At 34.2% G+C, this 15,348-nt stretch overlaps 1 protein-coding gene across 2 annotated transcripts in view; it reads right to left on the minus strand.

Annotated features, from left to right (window-relative positions):
* Positions 1–15,348, minus strand: part of LOC114339590 (uncharacterized) — a 243,711-nt gene that overhangs the window by 222,646 nt on the left and 5,717 nt on the right. For both annotated transcript variants that reach the window (XM_050645838.1, XM_050645840.1), the window contains exon 2: positions 14,844–15,093. In XM_050645838.1, the coding sequence (XP_050501795.1) occupies positions 14,844–15,093 (250 nt within the window). The remainder of the gene's footprint in view (positions 1–14,843; positions 15,094–15,348) is intronic.

Consider the following 15,348-nt stretch of genomic DNA (forward strand, 5'->3'; position numbering starts at 1 on the left):
TTTGCCCCTTAGTAGTACTTTTTTGATAAGCCAGTGTTTATCGAGATATTTTGAATATTTGTCGAATCCACCACATATTTGTATATGGTTAAGTATGGTTATAGACCGCCACAAACGGGGTCCGGACAAATTATCCCCGGACAAATAATCCCGGACAAAAAATCCCCACAAATTATCCCTGGACAAAAAATCCCCGGACAAATAATCCTCGAACAAAAAATCCCCACAAAAAATCCCGGACAAATAATCCCCCCACATTTTTTGGACAAAATATCCCCGCAAAAAATCCCGGACAGAAAATCCCCAAGAAATATTTGCTGCCGAATACAGTCGAAAAATTGAAAGAATACCCATGAACGATCACATCAATCACTTATTTTGTATTTGCTGTCTTTTTCCATAAATAACAAACGTTTGTTATAGAAAAAGATAGCAAATACAAAATAAGTGATTGATGTGAACGTTCATGGGTATTCTTTTATTTTTCCGACTGTAGTTCTCTAAAAGTTTTCCCAAAATTTTAATAAATTTCGAATTTCAATTCCATGCTGAAACTTCAAATTTTACATGACAAAATATTGTGAGTTTTTTCAAAAATCTTGGAAGATATGGGTAATGAGCTAAGGCCCCGTTCTCTTGACAGACGCTTAACGGGCGTTTGGATAACGCGCGATTATAACTACATACATTTTACTGAAGACCGTTCACATGCTAACGCGCGTTTTAGGTCATTAAGACGCGCGTTGGCACGTGAACGGTCTCAAGTAAAATGTATGTAGTTGTAATCGCGCGTTAAGCGCCTGTCATGAAAACGGGGCCTTAGCTCATTACCCATATCTTCCACGATTTTTGAAAAAACTCACAATATTTTGTCATTTAAAATTTGAAGTTTCAGCATGGAATTGAAATTCCAAATTTGTTAAAATTTCAGGAAAACTTTTAGAGAACTATTCGACAGCAAATAATTCTTGGGGATTTTTTGTCCGGGATTTTTTGTGGGGATATATTGTCCAAAAAAATATGTGGGGATTATTTGTCCGGGATTTTTTGTGGGGATTTTTTGTCCGGGGATTATTTGTGCGGGGATTTTTTGTCCAGGGTTTTTGTGCCCATAGATAATTTGTGGGGATTTTTTGTCCAGGATTATTTGTCCGGGGATTATTTGTCCTAGCTTCCCACAAACAGCTAATGGACGTCCTCAAAGCAAAACAATTACAATACAATGACCTTTAAATTATAACAAATCTATATTATAAACAGCAAGCACACAAACGCATTAATGAACACACATCAGAAGAGTTCGAAATTAAAAGAAGAGTGCGACAGGGGTGTGTATGGTCACCACTACTATTCAATGCATACTCTGAAGAAATTATGAAAAGAGCTCTTGAGGGAGAAACAGCAGGAATAAAGGTAAATGGAACGCTATTTAACAACATTAGATATGCAGACGATACTATTATAATAGCAGACAACCTTATAGATCTCCAAAAGCTAATGAACAAGATAGTTGAGTATGGAGAAGAATATGAATTATCAATAAACATCAAGAAAACTAAATTTACGAGGATATCAAAAACCCAAAATAATGATGAAAGCGTGAAAATTAAAGGTAAAACTTTAGAACAAGTTGAAAACTACAACTATCTTGGCACAACAATTAATCACACAAACTATTACTCCAAAGAAATCAAGTTCGAATAGAGAAAGCAAGAACAATCTTCAATAAAATGAGAAATGTACTTTGTGCAAGAGAACTGAAATTAGACTTGAAAGTTAGGTTCTTCTTTTTCTTCTTCTACGGCACTACAGCCCAGATTGAGCCTTGGCCTCCTTTATTTTTTGTTTTGCCTCCACCCTTGCTTGTCTGTAGCTGCTCTTCTCCATACACGGACTCCTCCACGGAACAAAAGGGCTTGGGCGTCGCTGTTTAGAGAGTTAGGTTGGCAAGGTGTTATATTTTCTCGACCCTGCTTTACGGGATAGAAGCATTGACACTTAACGCGTCGACTACTAAAAAGTTGGAAGCATTTGATCCGTGGGTGTATAGAAGAGTCCTGAAGATATCATGGACCGAGCATATAACAATCAACGAAGTCATGAGAAGAGTCAACAAAAGACTGGAAATATTGGAAACCATCAAGACACGAAAGCTGCAGTACCTGGGGCATGTTATGTGTAATGAGAGATACAACATACTTCAATTGATTATACAGGGGAAAATCCAGGGCAAGAGAAGTGTAGGAAGGAGAAGAATCTCATGGTTGCATAACTTGAGGGAATGGTACGGATGCACATCAACCGAACTATTCAGAGCAGCAGCATCTAAGATTAGAATAGCCATGATGATTGCCAACCTCCGTCGCGGAGATGGCACGTGAAGAAAAAGATGATTATAGACACCTGTTAATAATCTGAAAATGTATTTATCACTTACATTTTTAGGTATATTTTGAAAAAGAAGCCACATTTTGATAAAAGGTGACTTAACAGAAAAAGACTAAAGTCTGGGTTTCCTCATAAGCGGCACCGACAAACTGCGACCGTAACACTGTGATGAATTACGTCAGATTACGGTGAAAAATTCAAGGTTCTTCACTGTGGCAATAGAATGTGCAAACTCAGCAAGCGGTGGCTTCCAACGCATCCTTGGAAACCACTGCTATTATTTTGCGTGGTACAGTTTTTTATGACGTCATTCATCGCAGTGTTACGGTCGCAGTTTGTCGGTGCCGCTTTCGAGGAAACCGAGGCTTAAGATGCAAAAAAGTTTTAAAAACACTGTGTTTAACTAATGGTACCACAATAATAGTTTAATTGTAACGTACACAAATATTTGAGGGGTTTAAAGAAACAAAATCTCCATAAAATTTTTATGTAAATATATTAAAAAGAAGCCGCATCTCAATAAAAACTAGCTTATCGAAAAAATACCAAGAGGCAAAAAAGTTTTAAAAACTTTTTAAATGTGTGTGTTTAACTAATGGCACCACAATAATGAATTAATTGGACGGTAAAAATTCACAAGGAAAAAGTTTTCCTGTGGTTTGCTGTATACCATGTAATACAAAAAACAGTAATATAAAAGGTATATTTAAAATCTCTCAAAAGGGCCACATCAAAATCACATAACTAGTTTTCGACTGGTTTACAGGATTATACAGGATTATACAGGATTTTACTGTTTTTTTTTTAATTGGAAGGTACACAAAAGTTTGGAGAGGTTTAAGGGAACAAAACCCCTATAAAATTTTATGGGGTGGACAAATTTTACTATAATTTTGTTTTAATATGTTCCTGCCATAAGAATGATACATGTCGATTTTCAATAAAAAATCTCTAATAGTTTTCGATATATTGAAAAAAAAAATCTATTTTCATTTTGTAACTTCAAAGGGCTGTAACTTTTTTTATGAGCACATTTGTACTAAGGTAAGTTAGGTTCAACGGAACTATTTTTGACTCCAGAATGTGTGGTATAATTTATGACCAATATTTTCAGGACACCCTGTATATGGGGCATTTTAAGAACAGTGACTCCCATATTAACTTTCTTATTTTTAGAAAACTTAAAGCTAAAATCAATAGAATCCCATGGATTGATATCAAAATTAAACTCACTAGGCTTCCGGGTTGTACCGCGTCGATATGCTCTTGGTAGAGCTTTCGACGTCCTCAGTGAGGTCATCTTCAGGGCTTCCGAGGTCTAAGTCTCCCGAGTACCCAGCCAGGACTGCATTGTAGGTACACTGGATAGTGCAATACTGATTGAAGTCTTAAGAAGAGCAAATACCACGAGATATTGCTAAACTTGATCAAGGTACGAAAAATTGTATACCTGGGCCATATCCCAACAGGGGAAAATACGCAATCCCTCAACTAATTACCACGGAAAGATTGGGGACCTTAAAATTATCACTTCATAGACAAAGTGGATGGCAGTTGGAAATACTAATAGAGATCAAGGTCTGCTTTCTCTTAATAGAGAGGATATAGAACGTATAAACCATTTTAAATACAAACCTAATATGGTTGTGAGATATGAACATTAAAAACCCCAATATTACCACCGAATAAATGTATTACGTCCACGTTTTGAGTAATGCAGTGTATACCAACAGTTTGTTACGTATAGACAACTTCGATGTTCTCCCAGTATCCAATAATATTTACGAAATTTTAAGTTCTGTTGGCGCTTTTTCCATATATGGGTTCTCCATGTCAAAGTTTTGTCCAGGTGATACTTTTGTCCAGACATTTTGTAAATATTGTGATTTTGATTCATTGATCTTTATTCGCCATTTCTTTGTCCCCTTTTCAATGTTCCTAATATGCCTTTGAAGAGATTCGGTAGCTCTTGCGGGATTTTCATCTGTGACTAACATATCTGTGTCGTCGGCGAATGTTGTAGTCGTTACATTTTCGCTTGTTGGTGTCGTGTGTAAATATCAAATATAATATACATAGAACCCAGAACACTACCTTGAGGGACACCAAACAAAAACAAATGTTCTTTAATTATCTATTATTGTTTTGTAGGTATTTTGAGAACGGTTTTCGAACTGGAAATCAAAACACATCGAAATCAAATATACTTATTTTAAAGTAATATTGTGGCTTATTGTCTAGATCCAATATAGGTCGACCTGCACAATTCTCCTTTCCGGATGAAACATTTTTTATTAAATTTTATACATAGATAAATATTTCTTGCATGGGTTGCCTATTAAAATCGTGTCATAGCTATCCTTAAGGGGGACCGTAGGGGTTGAAATCAAACACATTTTTTTCTAAAGTATGGTAGAACTATTTTATTTTTAAATTAGATAAGCATATCATATTCAGTACAATTTATAGATCATTAAAGAAAAAATTCAAGAAAAAATAATAAAAAATAAGCCAGCAGTGGCAAATTTTTTAAGACAACTCAAAAAACAATGAATTTTGAGGTGGACGTCAGAACTCATCATTGGATCATGGCAAATAAAGAAATTAAAAAAGATTTTATTAGCTTATCAGTTTCTAGAGGTAACGCTGTCGAGTTTTATTTTTATTGACTTTTGACTTTTTGATATCACTCAGAAGTCAGAACAACGAATTTTTTGCAAAAAAGGTGAAAACTAACATATTTATTATTCTTCTTCTCTTCTTCTACTCTTCTTCTACGGCACTACAGCCCAAATTGAGCCTTGCCCTCCTTTATTTTTTGCCTCCGCCCTTGCTTGTCTGTGGCTCCTCTTCTCCATACACAGACTCCTAAAAGGGCTTGTGCGTCGCTGTTTACTGTGTCTTCCCAGCGCTTTCTTGATGTTGTTCTGAAGTTATTTCCTTGTGGCATTTTTATAATTAAGTATTTTCGATGGGAAATTAGCCACAATTTTACCAAAAAAATAAATTTATTAACGTTTCGACGCCCAAGTCGGGTGTCGTTGTCAAAATACAAAATAATGTAATTTTTATAATAATTATTTTATATTTTGACAACGACACCTGACTTGGGCGTCGAAACGTTAATAAATTTATTTTTTTGGTAAAATTGTGGCTTATTTCCCATCGAAAATACTTAAGCGCTTTCTTGGCTTTCCAACCGGTCTCTTTCCATGCATTCTAGCATTCAGTCCTCTTTTTGGTAGCCTATCCTCTCCCATTCTTATAACATGTCCGGCCCATTGCAATCTTTGTATTCTAATGAAATCTGACAGGGGTGTTTCCTTATAGAGTTGATAAAGCTCGTTGTTGTATCGACTTTTGAAGATTCGGTTTTCCCTCACAGGTCCTAGTATTCTCCTTAGTACTTTCCTTTTGAATGTGTCGAGTTTGTTTTTGAATGTTTCTTTCAGCACCCAGGCTTCACTGCCATAGCATGTTATTGGTCGAATTAAGGTTTTATAGATTCTCATCTTTGTATTTCGGTGGACACTTTTAGACTGAAATCTATGGGACAGGGCAAAATAAGCTCTGCTTGCCTGCGTTATTCTCTTCCGTATTTCTCCATCTTCTGATCCGTCGGCATATATTTCTACTCCCAGGTATGTAAACTTTCCAACCGTTTCAATGTCATCTTTATGTATAATGTTTGGTGGGGCTATATTTCTTCTCGTCTGAGTCATTATTTTTGTTTTTTTTTGTGTTAATTTCCAGACCTAGCATTTTTGTTTGTGTTTTAACTCTGCGTATGTTTCCCGTGCTACTGTTGATGTTCTACTCATAATATTAATATCATCGGCATAAGCGGCCAATTGAACCGTTCAGTTGGTCAGTAGGTTTCCTCGTCCAGTTTGCATTTGCCTAACCGCATACTCCAGTGCCAGGTTAAACAATGTTGGGGCCAGCCCATCCCCCTGCTTTAGACCCTGCGAAATGTTGAAAAAGTTTCTATGGTGGTTTTGTATTCGTACACATGCCTGAGTTTCGTTCATTGTGGCCTTAATGAGTCTAGTTAGCTTGTGTGGTATTGCCAATTCAGCCAATATATAGTATAGTTTGTTCCTTTTGATTGAGTCGTATGCCTGTTTGAAGTCTGCAAACACGTTGTGAACATCAATATCGCATTCCCATGATTTGCACAAGATCTGTTTGGTTGTAAATATTTGATTCAGGGTCGATCTTCCCCATCGGAAGCCCGTCTGATACTCTCCAATAATATTTTCTGCTAGTGGTTGAAGCCGCTGGTTTATATTATACGTGAGGACTTTATATGCTGTACATAGTAGAGAGATTCCACGGTAATTTTTGCACTGGAGTTGTGGAGTTTGTCTCCTTTTTTATAGATCGGGCATACTATACTTTCCTTCTAGTCGTCGGGTGTTTTCTCTTCTTGCCATATGTCTTTGATGAGCGCGTAGATGTAACTTGCTAGGTGGTCGCCACCTACCTTATACAGTTCTGCTTGTATTTGGTCAACTTCCGGAGCTTTACTGTTTTTCTGGGCCTTAATAGTTTCGAGAACTTCCTCTATGGTTGGAGTTTCTACTCCATTCTCTTTTACGTAATTCATACCCATTTCATCTTCCATGTCTACTTGTGTTCCAAGTAGGGTCTGAAAATAATGCTTCAATGTTTCTGTGACTTTCTGTTGGTCACTGATTATTTGCCCACTTTCATATTTACATAGACTTGTTTGAGGTTTATACCCACTTTTTATCTTTTTTAGGTATTCGTAAGCCCCTCTATTTCGTTTTTTTGAATTTTTTTTCCATTTTTTCTATTTGTCTATTCTCATAGGCTTTCTTTTTAGTTTTACATATCTTGTCTGCTTTTCGTCTTGCGACTTCAAATAATGTTCCTCTTTCTCGTGTTCTTCTTGTTATGTACCATCTGGCTGTGGTTCCATCTGGTGAAATCCATGTCATTTTTTCTATGTCTTTATGTGGGAAGCATGTGAAGCTTATAACCATATTTTTACTGGTGGCAAAATTTATCAGAAAGTCCCCATTCTCGTTTGTTTCATTGTGCAGTGAGTGTTTCCCTATTGTGCCACAGAACTGCGACTCCTTGTCTATTTTAGCATTTATATCACCCATTATAATCTTGATGTCATTTTTTGGCGCATTATCATATGCTATCTTCAGTTGTTGGTAGAAGCTTTCCTTTGTATGTTGCTCTTGTTCTTCTGTTGGGCAGTGAATGTTTATCATTGTTAGGTTGAGGAAGTGGCTGCAAATTCTCAACTTGCATATGCTTTCACCGACTGCCTGAAAGTCTGTGATTTTTGACTTAAAATCATTATCCACCACAAATGCGACTCCACATTCTTTGCTTCCTTGTTCCTTCTCACTATACACCTGACGACTTTCTTCAGCCATCTTGTCTTCTGAAGAGCAGTAGTCATAAGCTTATATCTTTTTTGTTCTTGCAGAAGTGCGGTTTGAACTCCTGGTCTATTTAGGGTCCTCACATTCCAGTTTCCAAATGCATAGTCCATGTTTCGTAGCTTGAGTCGTTTTCGAAAGTTCCGTCCTGTATTCCGAGGCAAATGTTCAGGTTTTGTAACGGTGTGTTTTTTCCGGGAGTGGGTTGTCAGCCCACTGCCCAACCTTCCTCCTTTATCCGGGCTTAGGACCGACAGTGGTGACTTCTGAGCTACTCGATCCACCCATTTGTCACCGCAGGGAGAGTTACATTTATTATTGTTAAACAGTAAATAAGCATAAAACAAAAGATAGCTCGAGAACGTTACCCCAAGAAATGTCTAAGAGAAATATATATACAATTCCAGGTGGGTCGGTCAAGTAGTTTTTGAGTTACAATATCTACAGCCTTTGAAAAAGCAGTTTTATGGAAAACGCGTTTAAAGTATTGCCAACTTTTATTTCAATTTCTTTTTATCTGTCAAATCGTAAAGTGGTGCACACCGAAATTTGTTTTTGAATCGCGGAGTAAATTACAAAAGAAAATGAGAACAGTTCTTGACAACAAATCGAGTCGAAGGTAGGGATATTCAACACTATCTCCCTACCTCCCTTCCTTCGACTCTCTTTGCAGCAAGTTCGCGCCAGTGCGCTTGAGCGTAGTGAGAAATGGCTAACAGCTGTTTTCATTCTCTTTTGTAAATTACTTCGCGATCCAAAAAAAATTCCGTTGTGTTGTTTCTTCATTCTTTTGACTTCTGAGCGATATCAAAAAGTCAAAAGTCGATATAGCTAAAAAAAATTCGACAGCGTTACATCGAAAAACTCATAAGCTCAATAGTTCGTTGTTTCTTGAGGAGTGTTTAAAAATTTGCCACAGTTGGCTTATTTTTTAATATTTTTCTTGAATAATCTATGAATTGTACTGAATATTTTTTATATTTATTTTAAAAATAAAATAATTCTACCATACTTAAAAAAAATGTGGTTGAAATATTTATTTCAACCCCTACAGCCCCCTTAAGGATAGCTATGACACGATTTTGATAGACAGCCCGGATTCAAGTCGTATTTGTCTATGTATGCAATTTAATAAAATAATGTTTCATCCGGAAAGCAGATGGCTGCAGGTCGACCTATATTCTGATCCCGTACTATTATTCCCAATAAAATAGTAAATTTTTCATTTACCTTGAGTTTCTGGTCCAGCACAATACGGCATGGTATCAACATACGGTTGATCACCTAAATCAGTAGCGGCTTCCATATATGGCCTAAAGTAATAATCGGTAGGTGGTTTTACAAATCCTTTATATATGTCATTATATGTTGAGAGCCCTGGCCAGTCTTCGGCATAGGCAGTAGCATAACCTAAGTCTCGGAAATCATACCACAACATCGGACATTTGTCTAAACCACCAACGTCAAAGGGTTTGCAAATTTTTATCGACTGATCTCTGTTAAGACCTGTAAATATCAATTTCGATTAGTAAGAAGTAGAAGAATGTAATATTTTAAGATACGAATACTTACTTCATTCTTCATCAATAGACCAATTCTGATTCTTTAAGCCAAATATTAATTGCAACAAAAATGACATGAAATTTTATTAGGTGGTCATGAAAATATTCAGTCAAAAATAATTTTTTGAAAAAAAAATACATGATAATCTAGACTAATCCTTTATTTATCAATATTGGATAAGATGTCAAAATACCTACGTAGTTAAGTTTGCTGGTGCCTAAAACATTAATAAAAACATACAATATCTTACCTAGTTGGCTATGACACTAAATTTGCTTAAGGTACTAACTAGTACATTTTAGTTAGAAGACCAAAAATAAACATTTTTTCAAGATTTTTTTTCTCAGAACCTTTATTAAAAATCAACAACTAACTCTTAGGGAATACAAAAAATACAACTTTTATCATTTACGCACGTACACTAATATTGTAGCGGGCGCCAAATTCGAGGCCTCGAAAAAAAGTAGTCCCGATGGCGGACAGTTAATCTCAGGATTGGGATCTCTGAAACAAAAAAATCGTACGACATTTGAAAAAGTAACGTTTCATACGTGACAATTTACCACCGTTCGTGAAAAATTCCACAAAAAAAAGGTTTTACGGCAATTTGAAAAAATTTTGTGATCTTTTCCTTTTGTGAACTCACTTTTCCTTCAGTTTTTCATGGTAAAAAAATATATGTATTTTAAATTTTTTGGTCAAATTGTGGTAAACTGTCAAGTAAGAAACCTTCTTTTTTCAAATGCCGTACGATTTTGTGTCTCAGATATCCCAATCCTGAGATTAAGTAGTGTCCGCCATCATTTTTCGAGGCCTCGAGTTTTGCACCCTCTACAATATTAGATGTGCGTGCATAAATGAAAAAAAAAATATTTTTTTGTACTCATTAAGATTTATGTATTAATACGTAAAAATTTTATGTTCATTTTTAATAAAGCTTCTGAAAAAAAAATTGTTAAAAAAACAGATTATTTTTGGTCTTCTAAAGTGTACTAGTACCTTAAACATTTGACATTATTACTAGTTTTATAGATCCAATTGCGTTGTTACCATACCTAATATGAATGTTTCTAAGGAACTAATTAATGTGCTTTTTGTGCTAGGAGAGTATAACAAAAATATGCTACTAGCAATAGGAATTTATTATCAGCAATTATCTGATAGACGACAACCAAGAAGATAAACTACTTTTAAAAGATTACTAAAAGATTTCAACAGACTAGACACTTAGATTATGAGAACGGTTGTAATAATATGCAGATCCTCAGTGACACTAAGGATTAAATTTAATTCATTTTATTAATTTACAACAGTTTTTTCGATCAGCTTTCTCGTAGTCTAACTATCCAGTCCGTTGAAACTGTTCTAGTAAACTTTCAAAAGCTTCTTTTCTTGGTTGTTGCTGATCAGGGAATTTATGACAGTAAATTTTTAGTACTAACTAGTAGCACATTCTTGTTTTACTTTCCTAGCACAAAAAAAATATTCGTTTGTTGCTCATTAGAAAAGTGCATACCAGTAATGGTAACAAACAAAGCAACTGTAACTATAAAAGTAGTATAATGTCATATGTTTAAGCAAGTTTAGTGTCATAGCCAACTAGGTAAAATATTATAAGCTTAACTACGTAGGTATTTTGATATATCAACCAATATTGACAAATAAAGGATCAGTCTAGATTTATATGTATTTTTTTTAATTATTTTTGGTTTTTTTAAGCCAAAAATTTAATGTTTGGCTTAAACAATCACGGATAACTCACAAATTAAAGCACTTAGGTATATTGAATGCTTAAGAAATAAAAAAAGTACCATAACATATCATTTTATTGCGATACTAATATACAGGGTGTTCCATTGAAGAAAACTCAGGAACATGCTCATTCCGACTTTCGAGCAACAATGTATACTAAAATTAAACGTTTGGAAATAATAATATTATTTAACAATAGTAGACTATATTAGAATTTGTTTGAACATAAATAGAAATTTTGATCTTAAATCACTTCAATTTTACAGGGTGTGAATATTGCTACAAAATTAACAAAAAAAACGTAATTATCTTTTAAACTACCCCGTATAATATTACAAAACCCTATATTTTATGAAAGAAGCCACCAAGGAGAATCCAAAAATGTAAAAATATACAGGATGTTCCATTTAAAAAAACAAAAGTTTGTATCACCCCTTCAATACGGATGGCCCTGTATATTTAAAAATAGTTTTAAAATATGGTACCATCTGTGCCCAAACTCTTACCTAAATAATTTTTATTCGTGTGTCTTACGACAAACGAGTAATTGGGCTTTGTCACACTAATGCCCCACCCTGTATACAGGGTAGCGAGAAAGTATGGAACAAAGATAATTTCTCGGAAACTGCTAGAACGATTTTTAGAGATTTTGTTGGCTAAGGATCTTTTAATGCGGCCGATATTATAGTGGTAATTACACTGTTGTCAAATATTTCGTTTTTATGGAAATATAATGAACTTTTTTATTTCAACTGGAACACCCTGTATATTTTTTTGCGTTTTGACGTACTAAGAAGTAGTGATTATTTTTCGGGTTATAGTCCCTATATCTAAATGCCATAATTTCGGAGTTATGGCTACATTAACTTAAAAAAAATTAAACAAATTATAAAAATCAATTTTTTTGGCCCGCGTAGACATTATTTTAGGTTCCGTAGGTTGGATAAACCGAATAACAGAGTGGAGCCCGATAGGAAAAAGGAAGAGAGGCACACCCGAAGATCCTTCAGAGATAAAGTGGACGAAGCAATGGAGAGAAACAAAATCTACAGGAAGGGGACTAGCAAGACAGAAAGAGCTGGAGAGAACGGTTGAGTGAAGGAATAAAGTGAAAACTGTGGAAATCCTTCGTATACCTATATATGGATACTTAGCTTAGGAAGATTTTACTTAGTTGTAAGTTTGTTTAAGCTATGGTCTACAGCCAATCACTTTGAATTTTTGATTAAAATTTACTTACCAGTTATTAGTGCATTGAAATTAGGAAAACTATTATCCTCTACCTTGCTGTAAGGTCTAAACTCTGTAAAATTATTGGCCAATAGAAACTTCTTTGTTAATGGCATTTGTCTCTCCATATTCAATCGAGAAACACCGTCTATAAGCATAAACAGAACACTTAGTGGTCTTTTCTTTGTTTCTTTTTTAAATTTTTTCAGTTTTTCTTCCACAGCTTTAGTTATTACTATGGTGGAATGAGCATTTTTAAATTCTTTGTTATTGGATAATTTGCATTCTACTGAAACGATGTTTCCTTCTAGAGCCACTGTTGAGTTGAATGGGTGACATTTTGAATATCTAAAATTATTACAACTTTGAATATAATCAAAATAAGAATTGTATGTGATGGTATAAAAGGACAAAATATACACTCTATCAGAAAGAAGGTACATTTCATTAATTTCTGATCAGATTTTAAATTTGATATGCTTTCTGTAGTTTTCCGGGTTTGACTCCACGTTGGTATTTTGCGAATGATAGTATCCCGACATTGGTAAGTGTTTGGTCTTATGTTCAGTTTACTCTCAAAACTAACACCAAATTCTGATTGTATATATCGCCGGTCCGGAATAAGAATGACGTAACTGAAAATTGTGTCAATTCCTGTTTATTGCGTAATTAACTTCTAAAATACTGTATACAGATGATACAAAAGTGAAAGAACTGTAACAATGTGCTGAGCCACAATAGGGTAGTTGCGTCGTTTTTGAAATACACACCATTTTAGACCTTGTTTTAGATGAATAATGACGCAACTGTAAATAGGGTTAAAAATGGGGGACTAAATTAAGATAATGAAATTCGGACCAATAGGGATGAAAATAAAAGCTATCGCTGTGAGAAGAAACGGCATACTAAATATTTAAAAAAAGTTTTTGTACAGAAAGATCAAGAATGACGCAACTGTAGATAGGGTCAAAAATGGGGGAGTAAATTAAGATAATGAAATTCGAACCAATAGGGATGAATTTAAAAGCCATCATTGTAAAAATAGACGCCATACCGATGCTCCTGACGGTTACTCGTTATTTAATCACTATTTTAAATATTTATAAATTTTTGGATCAAGAATAACGCAACTGTAAAAACGGTTGAAATGGGGGGATTAAATTAACATATTGAAATTCGAACCAACAGGGATAAAAGTAAAAGCGATCATTGTAAGAATCAATACCATACCGATGCTCTTGGACGATTATTCCTCATTTAATCCCTATTTAATACCCTTATAATATACCCTTATAAGTATTTAACAATCGTTTTTTTTCTCTCCTGAAAAATTTGGCATCTTGCAGTAACGTCGTTTTTATTCTGGACCGGCGATATGTTATTCTAAATTATAAATAATATCGATAATATAGAGATATATAAATAATACTAAAATATCAATTATGTACTATCCTCAATATGTTATTGACTTACTAATCGTGGTATTTTTTTTTTCTATTGACTTCTTTTTTTATATGGGTAACCACATCCTACTGCATTCTACCTAGGAATTTGCGACACACTTGGTTTAATTTAGCATAATTAAAGCCGCTTCTTTGATTTTTCTCTTTTTACATAAACGAGTTCAGTGGAAAGATTCAAGTATAGTCCTGAAAGAAACAGATAGTAAAAAGAGAAAAATCAAAGAAGCGGCTCTAATTGTGCTAAATGAAACCAATTCCTCGGTAGAATGAAGTAGGATGTGGTTACCAATATTAAAAGAGGAAGTCAATAGAAAGAAAATACCATGATTAGTAAATCAATATCATATCGAGGCTAGTACATAATTTATAATTTAGTAATATTTATATATCTATGTACCTATTATTATTATTTTTAATTTAGAATAACATACACAATGTAAATATAAAATCAGATTTTGGTGTTAGTCTTGAGAATAAACCGAATGAGAGACCAAATACTTACCATGTCGGGATATTACCATGAAGTTTTTTCCTGGTTTTTCCTATGGAATCATTAACACGGGAATTTTAATGTCACCATTGCATGTTTGTATTTTTAAAGACAAATCACATGCTTTGATTTTTTTGTGACAGGTATTCTTAAGTTAAAGTTGATTTCATGTAATCGAATGAACTATCTTTCAATAAAGTCGTCTTAGGAACAAAACGTCCCTTTACTTTAAAATCTTTTACTTTAAAATTAATAATATATGTCTGAATTGCCGATATGAATGAGTTTTAACAAAACAACAGCAATTTTAACAGCAACAAAATTTAATTTATTTAATTTATTAATAATTTGTATTTAGATATCGGCATCCGAAGTGGAAGTCGAAACGTCAATAAAATCATTTTTGAAGTTAAAATGTGGCTTATTTCCCAATGAGAATAATAAATTAAGTAAATTAAAATTTATCTATGGAAACTTTTAGTGATGGGCTGTTATTTTCATAAGATTACATAAGACAATTTAGCCCACACTTACTCTATACCAACGTCCGGTTCATCTTTTTTTCCCTTTCTGGTTACATATTTATAACAGCAATCAATCTTCTCAGAATTAAGGCTTGTTCTATCAAGATGGAGGTAAGCCTTATTGTTTTCTACAGAAGTGTAAGTCAACAGCTGTGAATGGTTGCAACTGTGATAATGTAATTTCTTATAATAGGGCTTGACGTCTTCCGAAAAGACAGGGAAGTCAGGAATTTTGCATTTTTCATTGTTAACGATAAACTCTAAAACAATTAATAACACTCATTTAATATTTTAAACTATAAATTTTAGAAGTCATAATAGTCTGGGCTGATTATCGGAGAATAGGCCATTTTTTGGAAAAGTTATTTACCAGCAATTTTATTGCTAGAATCGAATTATAAGATCCTATATTTTACTAATATAGGTATGCAAAGTCCTCAGATAGTGTGCTACTTTTTTAATAAACAAAATGGCGCCCGAAAATCGTGTTTTTTTCAATTATTGCTCTATAACTT

Source organism: Diabrotica virgifera, chromosome 3, assembly GCF_917563875.1.
Source record: "Diabrotica virgifera virgifera chromosome 3, PGI_DIABVI_V3a".
Taxonomy (NCBI): Eukaryota; Metazoa; Arthropoda; class Insecta; order Coleoptera; family Chrysomelidae; genus Diabrotica; species Diabrotica virgifera.